At 33.1% G+C, this 21,896-nt stretch overlaps 2 protein-coding genes across 4 annotated transcripts; one reads left to right on the top strand and one right to left on the bottom strand.

The window, feature by feature from the left end:
- The first annotated feature begins 1,599 nt into the window (after positions 1 to 1,599).
- Positions 1,600 to 6,371, top strand: LOC11407139 (adenylate kinase 4). The gene is made up of 6 exons (XM_003608814.4): positions 1,600 to 1,896; positions 3,415 to 3,560; positions 3,662 to 3,781; positions 3,916 to 4,083; positions 4,557 to 4,646; positions 5,961 to 6,371. The coding sequence occupies exons 1-6, from the start codon at positions 1,791 to 1,793 to the stop codon at positions 6,060 to 6,062; spliced, it is 732 nt and encodes a 243-aa protein (XP_003608862.1). The 5' UTR covers positions 1,600 to 1,790; the 3' UTR covers positions 6,063 to 6,371.
- Positions 6,372 to 10,629: 4,258 nt separating this feature from the next.
- Positions 10,630 to 14,040, bottom strand: LOC11437311 (cyclin-dependent kinase G-2). 3 transcript variants are annotated; one of them, XR_005645586.1, is made up of 6 exons: positions 12,469 to 14,040; positions 12,243 to 12,378; positions 12,021 to 12,109; positions 11,807 to 11,918; positions 11,084 to 11,714; positions 10,630 to 10,970 (listed from the first exon to the last, which is right to left on the bottom strand). XR_005645586.1 is itself a non-coding variant. In XM_039832520.1 (6 exons), exons 1-5 carry the CDS (start codon positions 13,623 to 13,625, stop codon positions 11,622 to 11,624), a joined length of 1,587 nt encoding a protein of 528 aa, XP_039688454.1. In that variant the 5' UTR covers positions 13,626 to 14,040; the 3' UTR covers positions 10,630 to 11,482; positions 11,604 to 11,621. The 3 variants fall into 3 exon arrangements, 2 of the variants coding, with proteins under 2 accessions (XP_039688454.1, XP_039688453.1); XM_039832520.1 differs by having other exon boundaries at positions 10,630 to 11,482; positions 11,604 to 11,714; XM_039832519.1 differs by having other exon boundaries at positions 10,630 to 11,714.
- Between the last annotated feature and the right edge of the window lie 7,856 nt (positions 14,041 to 21,896).

The following is a 21,896-nucleotide window of genomic DNA, read 5'->3' on the forward strand; positions in this document are numbered from 1 at the left end:
AGATCATACCAAAACATAATTTTGTCACGACAATAATCTTGATTTTCTTACTTTACACTTTACTATTTTTTAAAAATTGTTACTCCCATTAAACATCGATGCATGCTTTTAAGGTAATCTTAGTTTCCTCAATAAAAACTTTTACTTGTATGCCGCCTCACCGATTTAAAAAAATAATGTGGTGTTTGGTAATTATGACCGCTCATTTTGTTTATCTTTGGATGTGGTAAAATTTGGTTTGGTGTTAGATAAAGTCCAAAGTTAAATATCTTCCATATGATTTCTACTAATGGAATATTCAAGCACTCATATGTTTAGAAGTACTTTTTGATTTATTCTGATTGTTACATTTTTATTTTAGAATAATGATAATTTAACAACCATTTGTGACAATATTTATAACAAACTTATTTTTCTTTTTTTTATTGGTCAAAATAATAGAGAGAGAAAAATATGAAGAGATCATATAAGTATAAAAGAAAAAATTGTTTAAAAAATATCATAAAATAAAATAGTTGTTTAGTATCATTTGTCTATCTTTTGTGGTTCGGAGACAAGGTTGTTTTGGTGCTGCTTGTGTAGTTGATAACTATATTTTTCGAGGGCAGCATTCTTTATATTTTGATTGGTAGTCTTAAATATATTATATTTTTTGGCCTTTTAAAAAAAATCCGCCATTGCTCCAAATCCTTTTCCATTTGAAAGGCGACTGGTAGCACATCTGACAATGATTTAAACTAACTATTTATATATAAAGAATATATTAGTATATGATATGATATGATGACATTATTTGTTAATTACTTATATTAAAATTTACAAAATGTTAATAGTGTGTATATATTGCCAACCAACCATGATAAGAATGGAATATAGCTTTCATCAAAATTCGTCTCATTTTGAAATTTGTTTGTGAATGTGTCACCCATTTTTTACTTTTAATAACATGCTAGTATTATAGGTTTTTTACAAACTTTCATGAGTTTGAAAAGCTAAGCTAATAAAACTTCATTTATGATTATTTTTACCAATAAAAAGAGAGTAAAAATATAATGTATATGAGAAAGATGGTTGTTCAAAAATTATCATAAATAGTTGATAAATATTATTTTTTAATTAATACTACTTATTTATTTCAAAATGTAAAGAATAATATTTGTTGTACAGTACATAAAAAAACAATTTAGTAATATTAGCATATAGACTAGACAAATTAAGTACATTATCAGATTATAAATAGTTTTTGAAACAAATTTGTTATAAATAAATTATAAGTGGTTTTACTATACAAATAAAGAATCAATGTCACTTTTTTTATTATAAATTTAACTATTTATTATTCTATATTCTTTCAATTTTTTTTAATCATATAAAATGGTAAAAACGATTTATAATTTGAGAATGATGAATTAAACTCAACTAAATGTTTGACTAGAGCTTTTTGGTTTAATATTTAATAAAAAGTGAAGGTGATTGATTCACCTACCCAAAAAAACAATATTAAAAGTAAAAGAGTCACCTAACTAACACATGTATGTAACGAAAGGGCAAAAGTGATTACGAAGACATACTTGAGTTACAACTAGAAGCGTTTGAGTCAAGATCCATCGAAAGCCCAACCTAACGCAAATTATAAAAATACCAAATTACCCTTGTCTTCTCTTTTCTCTTTTTATTTTAAATTAAACATAAGCATAGGAATCATCATCGCGTGTTTGTTTATCTACCTACACTCTCTCTCTCTCTCTCTATCTCTCTGCGTGTTTCTTTGTCACAACACAGCAACGGTAATGGCGAGCTCTAACTTGGAAGATGTTCCTTCTGTTGATCTCATGTCCGAGTTACTTCGTCGTTTCAAATGTTCTTCCAAACCTGACAAACGTCTTATTCTCGTTGGTAATTCAATTCATCTTTTCTCTCTCTCTTTCTATTCTATCGACATTATGCTTTTTATTATTCATGTTCCTTGTTCAGATCCGAACTTACTGTTTGTTGCTTAGGAATGTTGATGTGGTTTTTAGGGTTTTCTATGTTTTTTTTTTTTTTTTTTTTTTTGTATAACAGGGATTGTAACGAGAAATTTGAGTAGTTTTAGTTATTATAATTTGCATGATAAATATTACTGTTCAGTTACTGAGAAGAGAATTAAATATGATTTTTTTGTCTTATCCCTCCGGTTCGGGGGAAGTAACCTTTTAATCTAGAGTTTAACAGGTAGAAAAGTTAAGTGAAGTCTGATCCAAAGATTGTTTTTTTTAGATTTCAAACTCGGGTTATCCTGAATGATTTTTTATGTTGTTTTTGCTTCTTTTTCATGAATGGTTGAGATTTTTCATTTAAGTGAATTGTTCTATTTAGAAGAGTAGTTTTGTCTGTGTACTATTGGTGGAAAGAAAACTGTCAAGCTAAAATTTGTTCAAATAGAGAATTTTAGTGATTTTGTGTCTTTCGTTTCAAATTTAATGCTTGTTTCTTGATTGTTGCTAAGAATTGTACTGTGGGTCGAAGCATAAACTTTCTTATTACTATGAATCTGTGTTGTCAAATAGCAGCGACACTATAGTGATATAGCATAGCGGATTATGATGAATCCTCTCTATGAAAATCGCAGTACAATCATAGTTTTGCTATTAGGGAAATAGCAGCTGCTATTCCAGTTTTTACTAGCTGATATAGCGGCAATAGTAGAAAGAGGAGAATTTTAGGATTTTAAAAAAATAATAAAATTGAAGAATCTGCATGTTTACCATGGAAAAATTGAAGAGTTAGTGAGTATTACTCTTATATTCACGGTAATACTTCTACCTTTCAGTATGGAAGCCACAATTTTCAATCATTCCCTTTTTTATTTGTATGCTGCTTGCCTTCTTTCTTTATAATTGACTTATTTCAATCGATATGAGGCTTCCTCTGTTGATAACACTGCTATGGATCTTATAGTTGTTAATTTTTCTTTCTTAACACAAATTAGCAGCTTCATCAAACATTCAAAACAGTTCCTGTTTATGTCACAACACTGGAGTTCAAATAAAAGTTTAACATGTTCATAGTTGATTCCTACAATGTTTAATAAATGGAAGTTTATTCTTTCAAGTATTCACCCTTCCTTTCTATGGTAAATTGGTGGTCTTGTTCTCTTTTGTCCATAAACGTTATCTGAATCATGAGTTCCTCTTAGGTTTGTATAATTCCGTCGAAATGTAAATAATATAATTTAAATTTAATTTGCTTTCACTGAATGTGCACCAATGTTGTTATACTCGTTCAGTTATTAAACTTTTTAGGTAGGTTATTCTCCATATTCGTCTCAGTCATTAAATTTAAATCTTCATGCTTTAAGAATTCATTTATTAATACATTTTTTAAATAAATTCAGTAATCCAAGTAGAATATAACTTGAAAATCTTGATGCAGGCCCACCTGGATCTGGAAAAGGCACCCAGTCGCCGATCATAAAGGACGAGTACTGCTTATGCCATTTGGCTACTGGTGATATGTTGAGAGCAGCTGTAGCAGCTAAAACCCCTCTTGGTATTAAGGCGAAAGAAGCTATGGAAAAGGTAAGCTCTTTTTGGTATACAATCTTACCTGTGCTTTTATTGTTTCACCCAGCGTGCTTCTATAAAATTGATAATCTAACATTATACTACAAAACATTCAGGGAGAACTTGTTTCTGATGACTTGGTTGTTGGCATCATTGATGAAGCAATGAAGAAACCATCATGTCAGAAAGGTTTCATTCTTGATGGTTTTCCAAGAACTGTGGTCCAAGCACAGAAGGTATTGCCTTGTTTGCCATCTGAACTACTGAGTGAGTTTTTTTTGTTTGAAATATTGGGATTGTGTGTAAAAGCAGAATGATTGTTATTTGCTATTCTTCTAACTATGGACCTTCTTCTTTTTTTCCTTTTCAGCTTGATGAGATGCTGCAGAAACAGGGTGCTAAAATTGACAAAGTGCTCAATTTTGCAATTGATGACGCAATCCTTGAGGAGCGAATTACTGGACGCTGGATACACCCATCCAGTGGCAGAACCTACCATACAAAGTTTGCTCCTCCCAAGGTTTCTGGGGTTGATGATGTAAGACTGCATCTTTATTTAAGTCCTGCAAAATGTTAATTGCCAGTTATAACTTTCAGTTCATTTGAAATGATCTGAAAACGACTATGAATTCTTTTAAATAATATCTTTCTGCGAGTTAAAAAAGCTTTTGCACATCGACTTTTTATTATACCTCCCTCCCTAAAATGATCAACTGATAAGTATGGACTTTTTTACGGTAGAAATTGAATACCTGTGAAGTTCCCATGAGCTAGTAGCCTATCCAAACTGGATCTAAGTATGATTTCTGCTTATTGAGACTTTTAAGCATTTGTAAGACTTCTTTAAAAGCTTTTGAATGTGTCTTTCAGACTTGATTGTGAATGTTGAATGAAATGAGGTGCAAAAATATACTGTTAAGGTATTTTATTGGGAAAATGAATTTTGTTTGGAGGGAACTGGTGGGAAAATGAATTTTGTCTGTATTTCAAAATCAATTTTTTCGTTTTCAGGTTACTGGTGAGCCTCTTATCCAGCGCAAGGATGACACTGCAGCTGTTCTTAAGTCAAGACTCGAGTCGTTTCACAGGCAAACTGAACCGGTATGATTCCAAATCCATTTTCAGTGAAATTAATGTTTAAACTTCAAATATTCAGTAGCTTCAGGAAAGGTTTTTTTTTTAGGCATGTCAATCAGGCCCAAATTCATTGGGTGTCCAGAAAAAATACCGTGTGTTTAGGGTAAATACCTGTACTGTGGGTATTGGGTGTGGGTCCAAGTAATTACATGCAATTTTGAATGGGTAAACCCACACTTATCTGCATATACTAATCAATAACTTGTATTGAATACATATTTTAAAAACTGATTGTTGGATTGAAAGTTTATACAATATAATATTCTCCGTAAGTTTTTACGTAAATCTGAAATATTTAATGCCTTTAATTAAATGAAGTTGATCTTGATGCATCTCAATGACCGATAAAATAATTTTGACTTATGTAAAATTTTAAAGAATTGATTTATACTATATAAACTTTCAATCCAACTGTCAATTGTGTAAAATATGTAATCGATAGAAAGTTATTGAGCAATGTAGCACTAATTAATCAAGTGCAACCTTAATTTGGTCTTTGATATTAATGACTTTAGATCAAAGCATGTGTTTTCATTCCTTTTTCAATTTATTTGTCGTAGGGAAAAAAACATGATTTTATTGCTTCCCTTTTCAAATCAGCATTTGAATCTTTGAGCACATGTCATTTTTTCTTTAAACTACAGTTGTTGATTTCAAACTACCCCCACAATTGTTCATTTCCAAATTTATTCATTACTTCATTCATTTGTTTTTTTAGATGACTGCATTCGTTCTTTTGTACCAACGTTTAGATTTATGTGACGGTGTTAATCGTGCACTAAAATATAAATCTTTATCTTTTATCAATTCAATTCAGTTTTTATTAAGAATGCATTCATTTCTCGCATTTTAGATCCAAATGAACTTTATTAATCAACTAAACTTGAAAATATCAATTGAGTCTGTGCATTCTTATTTGGCGGTTTTCCTTATTTTGATTTGTAATGTTGAGTAGATTTGAAAGATCTTAAGATAGTTGTTCGATCGAGTTAGGGTGCACTTTTATTTATTTATCTATTGATTGATTACTCATAGTTAAAGAGCGGGCAATAGATAGGTCAAGGTTTTGGATAGGAACTATATTACCCTAATCCATAGGGTACCCATTGCCATCCCTAAAACTCCTGTCTATATTCTAACTCTCATCATTTTGGCTAATTTTTGGCCTTATTTCAATTTTACGCACACCTTTCCTGTTATTTATGTTGTTTTTTTTTTAGAACTTTCTTTGTAACTCGTTGTAATGGTCTAAAATGAAAATGTGCAATGAACATGCAGGTTATTGATTACTATTCGAAAAAGGGCATTGTTGCTAGTCTCCATGCTGAAAAACCTCCCAAAGAGGTGACATCTGAGGTCGAGAAAGTGCTGTCTCAATAGAGTTCCCCTTGAACCCTTGGGATCGAACTGCTGCTTATTTTTTTAGGAAACTTAGTTTGTCAATTTCTACCTTTTATTTAATACATTCTGAAATTTACATACCCTTTTGACTTTGCTGCAAATGCCGGTTTTTCTCAAACTAAGATTTGGAGAGTAACTTTGATTAAAAATAAAAAAGTCATTTGAATTGAATGTAGCATGTTTACTTCTCAATGAATTGTTTCTTGACCATTTCAGAGGTGTTTTCAATTGTTAAATGTAGCATATCAAACCTGCTATATTTTTGTATGTTTTATTTCATTTTTAGTATTTTTGTGCAAGATGTTTTACTTCAATTTTAGTATTACACAGGTGTTCTCGCTTCATTGAGTGGCACCAGCCACCAATGGTATAGCAAAGTTAGAACTGTTAAAGTCCTTTCTGATGGACCCTACTCGACCACATTAAGTTTAACACAACTGCAGTAATTTTTTTATAAGTTGAATGCAATTTTTTAAGAATTTAGAAGTGGTCTCAAAATTTAACAAGTTAGAATAGATCAAGTATTTTAGTGGTCCCATTTTTTTTAATACAATTCAAAGATGCTTGTTTTTATACGTGGCTGCCAACTAAACTTGATTCCATTGTAATGTTTTTGATAAATCAAGTCTTAGTTTAAGAATCTTACAACCAACTCTCAATAGTGATGCTCTTTTTTTTTTTTTTTAAAGGCAATAGTGATGCTCTTGGTCCATCATGACTTTCTTAACTTCTGTTTTAATACTCGGTTTTGCCACATTACCCTATGTTCATATTTGTTTTATGCGTGAATAATTCTTCACATCTTCCACCATACATACATTGATTCTATTATTGACATCTCTCGCATATCACCTCGTATGATTTGTTTAGGTCATTGCTCTTGAGCCCTCATCAAACCATCAGAAGTTATCTTCCAATAGAGTTTTAAACAAGAAAATATATATTTATCGAGTTGCGCTCAATAGCTTGAGCATGGTAACAAAAAAAGTATTTATCGAGAGTTGCAACTAGATAAATTGAGCAAATGTCGTGGCCAATTGAGCAGCGTCTGTCTATTTTTTATGGGATAAAAATTTCCTTGTATGATGAACCTGGAGACTTGAAATGTCAGATTTGGGGTATCGTATGTTCTTTGTGTAAGTTTGGTACGGCGGTGGCAAGAATTTATTTTGATAGAATTGATTTTGAGAGAATTGATTTTGGTTAAAAGTGAGTTGAATGTGAATTGATTTATGTTTAGATATACTTACTTAAAAGTGATTCTTATGTGTTGATGTTGTTTGGATAGTATGTATCAAAATTGATTTTAAATGTATAATGACCAAACTATCCTTTTAATTATATTTAAAAGTAAATATCCCATTCTCATTAGATAATTATTTCAGCTTATTATAAATTGATTTTATTGCTTCAAAAGTTCATTTTAAAATAATATTAATTTATAAGTTATTTTTAATAGTTTTTTTATCAATCGGGTAATTTTTAATAGAAACATAAGCATAAAAAAATGCAATTAAAAGAGCCTTCTATGCAATTAAAATGCAATTGAAAAAATCCAATAAATGTGCCTCTCTTGTTAAAAAAGTCACGTGGCTCTCAGAGCCTCACTTCCATTTCTCGAGAGCCTTGCTTCCATTGCTGCCATTTCAATCTCCTTCCAAATCTTTCACTATTCTTCATTAATAGTTCCTCATTCTGTCATCTTTCAATACTCTTTTACCACTCTAATTTCCTCATCTCTTTCCCAAAATTTCTAATTTTTCATTCTTGTGTTGGTTGAAGCTTTCATGGAGATTGAGTGATTTAATTATTCTTCTTCACTCATCTTCGTTTTTCTCCAGATCTGAAAAAATAAGTAGAAAGTGTTCTAGAAAAATAAAAAATTGAAAATTGAGGGAAAAAATTGGAGCTTAAGAAGCATGGGTAAATAGGGAAAATACATTTGTCAGCTAAAAACAAATTTCCAACCAAGTTTGAGTTGCCCCAAAAGCTATGTTTTCTGGCTTCTTCTAAACCCACGTTTTGGGTTCAAACCTGCGTTTTCAGATTTGCTTTTAATTATATCCAAAACATCACAAAGAGTGATAAAGTCACGTTTGAAAGTGGAAATGTGGGTTTGGTGAGCAAAAACGCTCAACCAAACAGACACAATATGTTAGAATTTGTTAGTCATTTTTAGAACATACATTTCATATATCGGCGCGTTTTTGGATGGGAAAATTGTTAAATTTCTCCATCTTAGATCAATTTTGTTTTATCTGTGTTATTTACTTGTACCGCTATGTTGTTACCTGTTATTACATGTACTCTCTCTGTTTTCTTATATTTCAATCAGACCCTAATTAAAAATAATAATTTAACCTCAATTTGTTTGGCTAATTCATTTACAGGTAGATGTTTTTTTTTTTTAACCCTCCTCTGTTGAAAAGTCTAACACCTGTTACCCAACTCCATTTTCAAACAGTAATCTTTGTATAATTAAATAATATTATGTTTTTAGAAAAATATAATTTTTTTGTTAAAACATCTTGGTTATACTTTTTTATATGAATATCACATGGTTCATAAAAATGATAAAATCTACATCATCAAAATTTGTATTATTAGTCTTTCAAAAAAAATCATATTATTGGTAAAATAGCTATTACGGTCATCATTAGTAAGAGTTAAATTTGTTGGAGATTCAAAAGTTAAATTCGAATGAATGAATAAATATTGTTCTACCAACTACTACTAACATTTATCAAGTTTTTCTAAATAATAAAGAAAAATGAAATATTTATTTTGACTGAAAAACAACATAGTAACGGAAAATAAAATAACACCGTTTTCTACATGTTACAAATCTATAAATCTTCAAAAAAAAACTAGGTGATTTATACACTTTCAAAAAGTGTACATTAGTTTTTTAATATTAAAATCTCATTCAAGTTCTAGATAAACATTCTAGAGCAATCCTATCCATTGATATTTAATAATATTAAATCAATAACCCTTATTAAATTGACCTAAGTTAGGAAAATATATCAATTTGTCCATGCTAAACATTGTCGTCTCTTCGAAGATCTCTTTTACATAAAATCCTTTAAAAAGGTTATGACTAAGGTGCACAAAATGGATTATGCACCGTGCACATGGTTTTGTTGTTGGTTAATAGTCTCACCATATATATATATATATATATATTTTTTTTTTTATTTTTTTTTTTTTTTTTTAAGGAAGTCTCACCATATCTTCTATAAATCCGTTACACTCAACTTTCTACTCAAAGTCTCCAAGATCAAACTGCCAGAACGTGACTCTCACCTCCACGACTACCTTTCCGGCCATTGTTTGGCCACCGGCCATGTCCCACCATTGCTCAACCACCTCAACCACTAATAAACATGCCAAAGCCTCTGCTGCGATGTGAATTTCTCAGCAACGTCTTTGCTTATATTTGAGACGGATTACCAACTAACAAAGAGAAGATGGTTGATTTTTGTTGCCGAAAATTGTAATATTGAAAGGAGTAGTGAAATATTATTCGTAAGTAGATTTTAATATTGAAAGTAGCGAGTAATGAAATATTATTCGTGATAGATGTGACAGACTTTTTCCTATTTTTGAAAGAAGCGATTGTTGTTTGTTATTCTCTACGAAAAAACATGCTTATAAAAAAGGTGTATAATGCAACAAATACAACACTTTCAGCGCAAATTGGTTTTAAACGGAAGCACGAGTAAAAACTACAAGAGGAATGATTGCAAAAATGATGCGAATACACCAATCGATCTAGATCTGACTTCCTTGCAGAGTTCGATCTATTTAAAAAAATACTTTTATTTAGGGAAAGCCTTCTTAAAAAAGCTAAACTTAAAATATTCGTAAAAAATTTTGGAAAAAAAGGGATATTGGACAGCATTGAAAATATTGGACAGCATTGAAAGCCTTTTCATTAGCTCAATCCATTTTTACAGGTAAATCAAAATTTGTAACAAATAAAATAAAAATGTTGGATTGAAATAATATAAATTAGCTCGATTCAAAGAGTATTCTTTAATACTCATTATTTTATACTAATACTAGTATAGAATATGGAACATATATTTAGAATCTATTATATATATAGAATCTAATTCTATATATATAATAGATTCTAAATATATAGAATCTAATTTTTTTCATATTTTTGATATTCGAATAAATACAAATTTTAAATTTACTTGTTATTATCAATTTATACTAAATGTTTAGTAAAGAAATGTACTAAATAAATAGTGCACTTTAAGCGATTCTTTCAATCTCGACGATTGACTAAAGAGTTGGTTATTATGATTTCGAGTAAGCCGCTATGGTGAAATTGGTAGACACGCTGCTCTTAGGAAGCAGTGCTAGAGCATCTCGGTTCGAGTCCGAGTAGCGGCATGGCACCCTATCCTATATTTTTAACATTGTAGGGAAACATAACCTCTATCTGATTCAACAGGTTCATTTTTTTTCTTTAAGAGCTGATTCAACGGGTTCATAAACACAAGATCAATTGTCGGATTGAATGACATGAATATGAATGGATTAAATTGGTATGATTTCTCAACTCGGTGGAGGAAGTTCACCCAGAAGGTTCTAACGTAGATACTTCAATTTTTTCAGTTTAGGTTATCCTTCGCCTATTCAGAACAATGGGATAAACCCAGTTGAAACAGATTCCATGTAATCATCAAGGTCACTTTCATAATAATTGAATTGAAGAATATAACTAAATAAATAAATATTATACATATAAGAAAAGTAAGGAAGCCCACAATTGAAGGAAAGGCACAATTGAGCAATAATGCCACGCCAAGCTTAGTAGGGAGCATTGCCATCCTTCTTGCAACCCTTCCAACATTTCTTCATACCATTCAACTGCTTCCTTGTAATCCATTTTCAATCACCAGTTAATTTAACAATTTTTTCTTGCATGATATATCATTATATTTCCAGGCAAAACTATAAAATTCAAAAACTAACATCATGACCTGTTAACCATGGTGCAGATGATGTTTCTCTACATGGATTTACTCTTTAGCAAGTCCAACAACAGCTATCAATGATTCAGACATCAATCGTGCCCAAAGTGTTCAAGAGCATTTCCTGGAGTAAAAATGCAGGACAGAAAGTAGCCACAAAACTTGGAAGCCCCCAATTGGAAGGCTCAATCAGAAAGAAAATTGGAAACAGATGCCATAGAATAAGAACATACCATAGGAAAAACTCATTTATTACTATAATCCTGGAATGTGTACATATTTTACCCCGCATAGAGGGTACTTGGAATGTTGATACAATAAAAAATCAGGAACCGTACCTTCTCAGCTCACTGTACATCAATGTGCCGCTTCCAAATTATAACAAATAAAGACCTATGAAGCCGATCACTGTGTTTTACAATCACATCATTCTTAGTATATGATCATTAATGTGGAAAGAAGTTGGAAAAGTGAGGTTAACACAGGCATTGGTCTTGATTTTTCATGAATCCAGCTCTAGCATAAGTACCTGTCTGAGCAACTAGCACTACCATGAAGAAAAAACTGGATTGCAATCAGATCTCGGAAGTGGACCTTCACGAAACCAATCATGTCGCAAAGCAGCTTCTGCAGATATCCTCTGCAAATAATAATAAACTTCTGTTCAGTTGCATTATTCGGATTAAAGTCTCAAAAAGCCAGCAAAATATCATTTCATAATAAACAACATACCTTATCAGGATCATAAGCTAGAAGTTTATTCAACAAGTCAAATCCCGACTCAGATAAAACTGGCAAACCAGTGAAAGATGCGGCTGGAAACTTCATCCTTAGCATACTACACCTTCAATATCAATAACTTCACGTCAGAGTTGAAAAAACATAGTACCGTTGTTCATAAAAATAAAACACTCAATAAAAATGATAATAGAATAGGCAAGCTTACCGTTGCTTAACAAAATTTGCTTTAGAGCCAGGCAATTTGGATAATCCTGGCCATGTTTTCTCATCTGGTGTACCAAGAGTTCGAAAAATCTGCAGACAGATAACAAACAAACGAACGTTACTAAGATGCATTTTATATTATAAATATTTGTGAAGATGAAGTAATAACATAAATATATTCTGAAAAGGAAGTAAATATTCAGTTGACTTAAGTAATATTTACCTTGTCAAGTTGTTCAACTTCAGTTTTGCCCTTGAAAAGTGGCTCCTTGGAAATTAATTCAGCCATTATACAGCCTAGAGACCACATATCAATTGCCTTGGAGTATTTCTTAGCGCCCAACAAAAGTTCAGGTGCTCTGCACAGAATACAAACACAAAATCATAAACCATAACAGAGATAATTGAAGTGATAAATCAAAATTATAAAACATTATACTGATACTGACCTGTACCATAGTGTAACTACAAGAGAAGTATATTGCTTCAGAGGGCTTCCATACTGCCTTGACATTCCAAAGTCACATATTTTCAACTTCCCATCTTTATTCAACAGAATGTTAGATGTCTTCAAATCCCGGTGGAGAATCCAGTTATCATGGAGATATTTGACACCTTCAAGAAGTTGCTTCATGAAGGATTTTATCTCACCCATACTGAAAGGCTGCGACTTAGACTCCAATAACTGCTTAAGGTCATACTGCATATGCTCCATTACCATATAAGTACCGTCATTGTTGTCATTATCATCCACGACTACTTCTTTAACATCAACAATAGAGGGATGGTCTAAGGACAAGAGAATATTCATTTCTCTCAAAGCTGAAATTGGAAAGCCTTCCCTCTCCATGTCCATCTTCACCTTCTTCAATGCTACAATTTCTCCAGTCTTCTTATCCTTAGCTTTATAGACAACACCGTAAGTTCCTTCATTTATCTTCTTAATCATTTCAAACTCAGACACAGATCTGCAACTCTGACACATGTTAAAACTTCTCTCCACATGCATCATACCACTATTTTCATAAGCATCGGATGGTGAATCATCACTAACATCTTCATCAACATCGGATCTAGTAATTGTGCTATCAGAACTACCACCAACTTCTGAACTTGAGCTTCTTCTGCGTTGCTTGTATTTATCATCATCACCGATAGGCGAAAATTCATCAGAAGCCCACTTTGACTTTGTGAGCTTGTATTTACCATCATCTGCCATCGGTGAAAGATCATCATCACAAGCCCACTTCGACTTTGTGATGTTCCACCCCTGCATATCACTTTCTTCATCCACACAAGACGAATTCTTCGAAGATCCACTTAAAACATCATCACCTTCAGAACTTTGTTCTTCCACGTATAACTTTGTGACACCATCTTTGGAAGAGTTCTTCCCCTTCTTCTCAGCCAGATCCCATACAACAGGAGAGAATTTTCTTCTCTTCTCCAAAGGTAGCAAAATTTCATCACCATCAACAAGGATCTCACCTTCTTCTCTATCCTCTTTTCCAGAATCATTCTTATAGTAATCAAATTCCTTAACGGAACCATGTTTGTAATTGTAAGAATCTCTCTTCCCTAAAACACTTTGTCTCCCTGCCGCCATGGGATTAACAAGCACAAAAGAATTGAGAAAAATACCAACTGAAACACTAAAACCCTAAAACCCCCAAATTTTCAAACCCTAATTTCAAGGATTTGAATCAACGAAATTCACACAATCACAATCAACAATCGGAACAAAAAACTAAAATTAAAATCAATTAAAAGCTTGTTTCTGTTTTTTTTTTTCTTTTCAATACAATCAATGAAGAACAGTTCCAATTTGGGAAAAACAAAGAGAAAAATAACCGATGAGAAAGAAAACACTAGACGGTGGCTGCGTCGTGAAAGGTATCAGAGGTTACGAATTGCCTTACCGGCGATGAAGAGATCGAAGGATAACGAAAGAGAGAGAGCCGCCTTGAAAAGTCGTCTTCAACGCGTTTTTGGTTTTGATTTTGTGAATGAATGATTTAAATTAGGGTTAGTGTGTTTTTTTATTTATATAGAGAAAGGTTACGTAGTGGAGGAAGAAAACACGGTGTTATCAATTATTGGTGGATATTTTAACACGTAATATTAATGAGAAATTGTTAAAAAACAAATTGGGTTTTTTTTTTTTTACGCAAATGGTTAGGGCTTAAACCTAAACCCAAATTATTCAACAAAAATATTATATACTTTCCTAACAATTTTAGCTTTCTTTGTCAAAAATAAAAATAAAAATAGTGTATCTTTCTTTTATGGGTTTACAACTATCTTTTTAAATCCAGATTCAGTTTTGAAATTATTAGCTAATGAGGTTGAGATTAGTTATTGGCAGTGTCGTGTCCGATACTCAGTCGGCCTTTGTAAAGAAGCGTCAAATTTTGGACAGTATCCTGATTGCTAATGAGGTTGTTGATGAAGCAAGCAAGTTTAAGAAGGATCTCATGTTATTTAAAGTGGATTTTGAAAAGACGTACGATTCGGTCGATTGGGGTTATCTTGATGAGGTTTTGCAATGCATGTCTTTTCCGGTGCTGTGGAGGAAATGGATTAGAGAATGTGTTGGTACCGCTATAGCTTCTGTGTTAGTTAATGGTAGTCCTACAGATGAATTCCCGCTTAAGAGGGGACTCGGCAGGGGGATCCTCTGTCACCTTTTTTGTTCCTTCTGGCAGCTGAGGGTTTGAATATTTTGATGAAAGCTATGGTAGACAATCATTTGTTTACAGGGTACTCGGTTGGGACGGTTAATCCGGTGGAAGTCTCTCATTTACAATTTGCTGACGATACTCTGTTGTTAGGTAAGAAAAGTTGGGCCAATGTTCGGACTCTCCGTGCTACTCTTGTCATTTTTGAGACCATGTCGGGATTGAAGGTGAATTTTAATAAAAGTTTGTTAGTGGGTGTTAATATTTCAGAGTCTTGGTTGGTTGAGTCGGCTTCAGTGTTGAGTTGTAAAGGGGGCAAGATTCCTTTCATGTACCTTGGTCTTCCTATTAGGGGTAATCCACGTCGTTTGTCGTTTTGGGACCCTGTTGTGAATAAAATTAAATCTAGACTGTCAGGTTGGAATAGCCGGTTTTTATCGTTCGGTGGTCGCTTAGTCCTCTTGAAAGCAGTTCTGACTTCTTTGCCTGTCTATGCTCTTTCCTTCTTTAAAGCTCCATCAGGTATAATCTCTTCCATTGAATCTTTGTTGAATAATTTTTTTTTTTACTTGGATAGGTTGGAATACTTTGTGTTCTTCGAAGGAGTCTGGAGGGTTGGGGGTTAGGAGATTGAGGGAGTTTAATTTTGCTTTGTTAGGTAAATGGTGTTGGAGGATGTTGGTAGATAGAGTAGGTTTGTGGTATAGTGTTCTTGTCGCCCGTTATGGCGAGGTTGGAGGTGGGGGGCCGGAGTTGTTCTTCTTGGTGGAGGGAGGTAGGGAGGATTCGAGATGGGGATGGCGGAGTAGGGGGTAGTTGGTTTGGTGATAGTGTGCGTAGGAAGGTGGGTGATGGGACTGATACGTTGTTTTGGCAGCACTGGTGGTGTGGAGGAGTGCCTCTTAGAGAGTTGTTTCCGAGGTTGTTTGATTTAGCTGTGAACAAAGATATTTCTGTAGCTAACATGTTTTCCTTGGGGTTGTTGCGAGGTGGGGAGGGGTGGAGTTGGAGGCGGAGGTTGTGGGCGTGGGAAGAGAGTTTATTAGAGGAGTGTAGGGCCTTACTGCTTGATGTTTCTTTGTTTCCTATTATTTTAGATTCTTGGGTTTGGCTTCCTGACCCCATTGGAGGTTTCATAGTTCGAGGTGCTTATGAGGTCCTTACAGCGACTGTCAATCCCAACAGGGATAATGCTTTGGATTTGGTTTGGCATCATCAGGTTCCTTTGAAGATTTCGATCTTCGCTTGGCGTCTCATTAGGGATCGGTTACCGACGAGAGCAAATTTGGCAGCACGTGGTATCTTACAGTTAGACACTGCTATGTGTGTGGCAGGGTGTGGTATGATTGAGACAACATATCACTTATTTCTTTCATGCCCGTCTTTTGCGGTTTTATGGGAGCAGGTGCGGACTGGATAGGTTGTGTTGGGGTTGACTCCAACACTATTTCTCATCACTTTGTGCAGTTCACTAGTATGTCAGGTTTCGGCAAAGCTAGGAGGTCTTTTTTACAATTAATATGGCTTCTGACATCTTGGGTGATTTGGAATGAGCGTAATAATCGTATGTTTAAAAATGTGATTACCGAGGTTCCTAGATTACTTGATAAAATTAAGTTGTTATCTTTAGCGTGGCTGAAAGATAAAAATGCCACTTTTGTTTTTGGAACTCAAATGTGGTGGTCAAGTCCTATGGTTTGTTTGGGCTTTGGCTAATCACCGGAGGTTGTTTCCTCTTGACTTTGTTACTTTGTTTCTCTTTGTTTGTTGATAGTGGCCTTTTGGCACACCTTGTGCTAAGAGATTGTTATCGTTTATGGTAATATAATTTCATTTTGGCTTGTTAAAAAAAAAAAAAGTTTTGAATCTAAATTAAAATCTAGTAACCAAAATAACAATACTAAACTTGAACCAAAAAAATATATAACAATACTAGATGAAATAATTTTCGCTCAAGCTTAATTCTTTTAAAACTTAAACTTTTTAATTATAATATTATACAAAGTTTTCATCGCTACTTAAAAATGGTTGATATTCGTCAAACAATATATGGGACATATAGAGTGCATTATAATCTCCCAACCAAGATTTTTTATACATATGAGTTAAAAATCAAACGTTTAACCACATACTTAATGAGGGTCTAAGGATTTGTTTGCGAATTTGAAGGGCAAGGGAATGGAAGGTTTAGAAGAAGAAGAAAAAAAGGAAGTCGTAAGTGAAAAAAATAGAGAACATTAAGACGAGGGATTTTGGAGGGCTTATTTATATAAAACCCTCCTCATTTGAGATAACTAAAAAATTATATTGGAGGAGGGTTTAAGGAGGTTTGAGAAGGTTTATGTGAATTCTTCAAATTTAATGTATGTTATTATAATATTCTTAAAATCAAAAATATATTAATCATAAACATTAGTTTATCACTCTCTAAAAGAAACTCTTTCAAAAATTGTGAAAGTATTTCTTAATTCTCCCTTATATTTTTGTCCTCCCAAAGCTTTTCCCTTCTGTAACGCCCTAGTCGATATTTAATTATTTTGATTTAATTAGAGTCTTATATGTGATTTTAATTAATATTGGTGATTTATGTGGTGTGATACATTTTATTATATGGTTGATTTTAATATTATTTGATTAAGTGAGAAATAATAATTATTTTGGAGTTTGGCGAGTTATTTAATATTTAATAGAATTAAAGGGAGTTAAATGAAAATAAAGGGAGTTAAGTAAGAGGGAAGTTAGAAAATAGAGTCAGAAGCAGTTGTACGTAAGAACTGACAGTTTTGGGAGAAGGGAGAGAAGAGCAAGTAGAACCCAGGAACCAAATTGCTGTGCATTTCTTTCTGCAATTCTAAGGTAAGGGTGAGGTTTACTTCAGTAGTATAGACTTTAATTTCTGAATTTGAATTTAACAGAGTTTTGGTGAGAATTGGAATTTTGGGGTTTTATGGTGAAGTGTTGATTTTGGAGTTGTAATGATGATTTTGATGTTAGAAATAGGTTCTGAGTGCATACAGTAAGTTAACTCACAACTGTAAATCAATTTGGGGAGTGAATGGAAGAAAAATGGGATTTTTGGGAAAAACCTGTTTTCTGCCCGTGCTGATGTTCATCGCTCGCCTCGCGAGTGAACAACATCATGGCTCGCCTCGCGAGCAGACCAACTCGCCGTGGCGAGCAAGCCAGATCAAAACCTGATTTTTGAAATGTTGTTATAAGATGTTTTGGGGATGGTTTAATATGCATAAATGACTTTAATGATGACTGGAGCAAGTTTTAGGTTAAAAAGATGAATAGGGAGCTTAGAATTGAGGTTTGAGTGAGAAAAATGTCAAATTCCCGAGAGCACCTATTTTTCACTCGCCTCAAGTTCGCCTTGAACTCGCCATGGCGAGCAACCAGTTTTGGTGAACTCGCCATAGCGAGCAGATGTGCTCGCGAGGCGAGTGACCCAGTTTTGAGTGCTGTTTTGCTTGCATGAATGGTAGTGATCGAGTGTTGTTGTTTTAAGCATAGTTATATTTAATTGTGCATATTTCTGGATGGTTGGATCTTTACTGGATGTTGCTGTTGATGACTGAAATGTATGCTTTATTTATTAACCATACATGTTGTTTAAGTGGAGTCATATGGAGTATGTATGCATGGTCAAGTTGTATGTAGATATACACAAGTAGGTCCGTTGCATATGCATAAACAGCAGAGATGACTCATGTTCTGGAGCACTAGTTGCTCAACAGCGGTGAGGGCTACGGTCCTGATGAATGCTTTAACCATTCAAAAGCGGTGAGGGCTTCGGTCCTGTCTGGTACCACATGCATATTTGCATTTATTGAGGAGTCTAAGGTGTTGTCTTAGCAGTGTTGTCATGTCATTTGCATGAGTCTTAGTTGTAGTCGCCACATTGATGATGATGATGTTGTTGAATGAATACATATATTTATTATATATTGTGATGGATGGATTTCGATGATGTTATTGTTGATTGTGAATTATTTACTCATATTTGCAAGATGATGTATTTGATGGTTTTAGGGTGTTAGATTCAATTGAAGATTTTAATATCTATATCCTATTGTTGTGAATCTCACCCCTTCTGCTTGAAAATGTTGCCCTTCCTCTGGGTAACTTGCAGGTGATCCTGAGTAGTCGGTGGTGGCTCAATGTCGTGTCTAGGGCTCTGATACATTCGGGATGAGTTTTAATTGTTGTATTTCATTCCTTATGTATCTCATTTTGGAACTTGTTGTTATGGCCCTATGATGGTGGAATTTGTTGTTAGGCTTTATGCCCAGATGTTGTTTTGGAGGATTTAACTGTTGTTGATGTTTGTTGAATACATTCCGCTGCTGTTTGAATGATGTTTTCATTGGAGTTTAATAAATGGATTTTTATATTCTATTTAATAAATTTTGAAACGTAGTGTAGCATGCCCGTTTGGGTTGAACTCTGATATTTAATTAATTGTTATTTAATTACTTTTGGGTAACGGGGTGTTACACCTTCCCTCCCCTCAAAACTCTCAAACAAATCATAAGTCTCTTGTCGCTTTGACCAATTCATTGCTGGTATGTTTGTACTACTCGTTATTTGTTAATGGGAAATGTTAATTAACGAGAGCCTCCGGGCACTCTTTAAGGATCACAAGTAGTAAGTATTTATAAAAATGTGTGTAATTAATGCATTGGAAATTGAAATATTTGATTTTTTTAAAATAATAACTGCTTATTTTAGAATGTTTAAAGAGTGTCCTGGTGACTCTCGTTAACAAGACCCTTTATAAATATATATACCAACAATATATAACACAATTCTTGGTAAAAAAAAAAAAAAAAGGCATTTTAACTTTAAAAATTATATAGTACAATTGTCATTTCACATCACAACGACCACAATACTTCCCTAAAAATAATCACACGGTTCTTTTTTAAGTGTAATTTGAGTAATGTTTTTATTTAACTGTCATTTTAATAGTTAAAAGGAACGATTTGTCGATTATATCATTTTTTAATTAGTCTTATTTACTATTTTTCAATCAATATGATTGATGTTATTTATTTCGAAAATTCAAGTTTTTTTTAATAAGGGTTGTTATTTTGTTATCTAGAAACTTATACTTCCTTTCAACAAAATTTTTGTTACTTGTAATAATAGTTTTGCAAAAAGTTAAAATTCTATAAATAAAATCATTGTTAAAAATTCCTAGTGCAAGATAAAAGAATGCTTGTGATGTACAATAAAATACTCAATGAAGTTGTTAGAAAAGAGAAAGTAACATATGGTTTTTTGTTTTAGGAGAAAGATAACACGACAGATTTATTGAAAAAAGATGGCGTGTGCAAAAAAATATGAATTATTAGTGAATTATAGAGGGTATAAGAAGAAGAGAAAAAAAAAAAAACATCTAAAAATATGAATTATTAGTGAATCTACACACAAACGAAATATGTGGAAACTATAATGAAGATCAACATGTTAAAGCTTTTACTTTATACCAACAAGCATGGTATAAATACATGTCAAAATTTTGAGAACATCGTCGCAATGCCAAAAGTATTGGATCACCTACTTGCAAGTGATACATCCTAAAATTAGTAAGCAACTGGCCATGATTCATCAACCAAATAAAACTATGAAGTCGTTCTAACACTTTAATCCTCCAAACTCGCATTCATTCATCGTTCAGATTAAAACTACTTTGTAACCAGACACAACGCAAAATTTTCTACCGCTGCATCGAGCCATACTATAATGTCCATACCAAATTCCAATTTAGGATGAATAATGGCCTATATATTGTAAATAAATTCCCTACGAAGTCAATATTTCAAAACATCTAAATTTCGATATTATTCTCTAGTAAGTCAAACACAACACAATTATGCAGCTGGTTGAGAATATATATTCAAACCGATCACTCTCAAGCTTGGTGCAATCCATTCAACACTTCAAACACTAGTTTCTCAATGTTTCCAATTAACCAATATGAGAATCGCTCAATTTACAGCCACACTAGAACCAACGTTTTCAACAAGCATGAGTTTACAACTGTGGCTTCAACTTGGTCACTCTCCCAATTATATTGGTCATATACGGCTCTTAAGACATTGCCCAAAAAAAAGTTGCATGTGTCTTTCAAATTCCAACGTTAATTTAAAAAGACACACCTTATTGGTCTCCTATAATCTCCAAAGACCCTATTCGCCACGTCCCGTTTCACATAACGCATGCATTTATCATTATCGTCATACCCGGGGAAAAAAGAAGACGTTTTTAACTTTTAAATTTGATTCAAAACAACCTTACACAAGGACAAGTCATCGCAGGAAACGTCAAAACTACTTCATTAGCAGGTTTTGCAAGAGTTACTCTCCAAGCGAATGAAAAATGATTAGCTTTCGACACAAAAGTTTACTTTTAAATTGATTAATCAAATATTGGAACTCCTTATTTCAGGAGCCCTATCCGTAAAATGAACTTCGATATACTTTATAAAATTATTAGTTTCTTGATAATCAAACACGTGGACAAACTGAAGTCTGGTACTCCTATTCACATGCTTCACAAACAACATACAATTTTTCTCATTGTTCCCTTCTTGCATAGACATGGAACAATTTTTTTTTCTTTGTATAATTTCCACCACACATTGTATTTGATCTTCAATAGGTTGACCAAATAATAATAAAATCATTGACAAACATGAGACGTGACACTAACGTTCTATTTTTACGAGCTCTCAACACCTTTTGCTCACCGTTTTGACACAACCTCCGGTATTAAATTGGAAAGCCTATCTATACACACGACAAAAGGATAAGGAGAGATTGAATCTCCCTCCTTTATGTCTTTGGTCATAGTAAAGAAATTGGACCTATCTCCATTTCACTTGACATTTTTCTCAAGAGACATCATTGAGTGCATAATCACATTAAGAGAAATGATATTTGAACATCCATTTAGTGGCAACTTTTGCAACAACTTTATCTCTTATACTCACATTATTTTTTTACTTTATCTCTCTATTGCTATGGTTTCCGTGTCAATACCACTTTTTTCTTTGTAAAATATGATTGTCAAATAAGTTATCACTAAATTGGTTGTTCAAATAACACTCCTCTCACATTAATGAATATCCTTGGTAAATGAGTTTACACATAGTTACTTTTATGGAATCCTAACTTAACATATCATACACC

Source organism: Medicago truncatula, chromosome 4 (assembly GCF_003473485.1).
Source record: "Medicago truncatula cultivar Jemalong A17 chromosome 4, MtrunA17r5.0-ANR, whole genome shotgun sequence".
NCBI lineage: Eukaryota > Viridiplantae > Streptophyta > Magnoliopsida > Fabales > Fabaceae > Medicago > Medicago truncatula.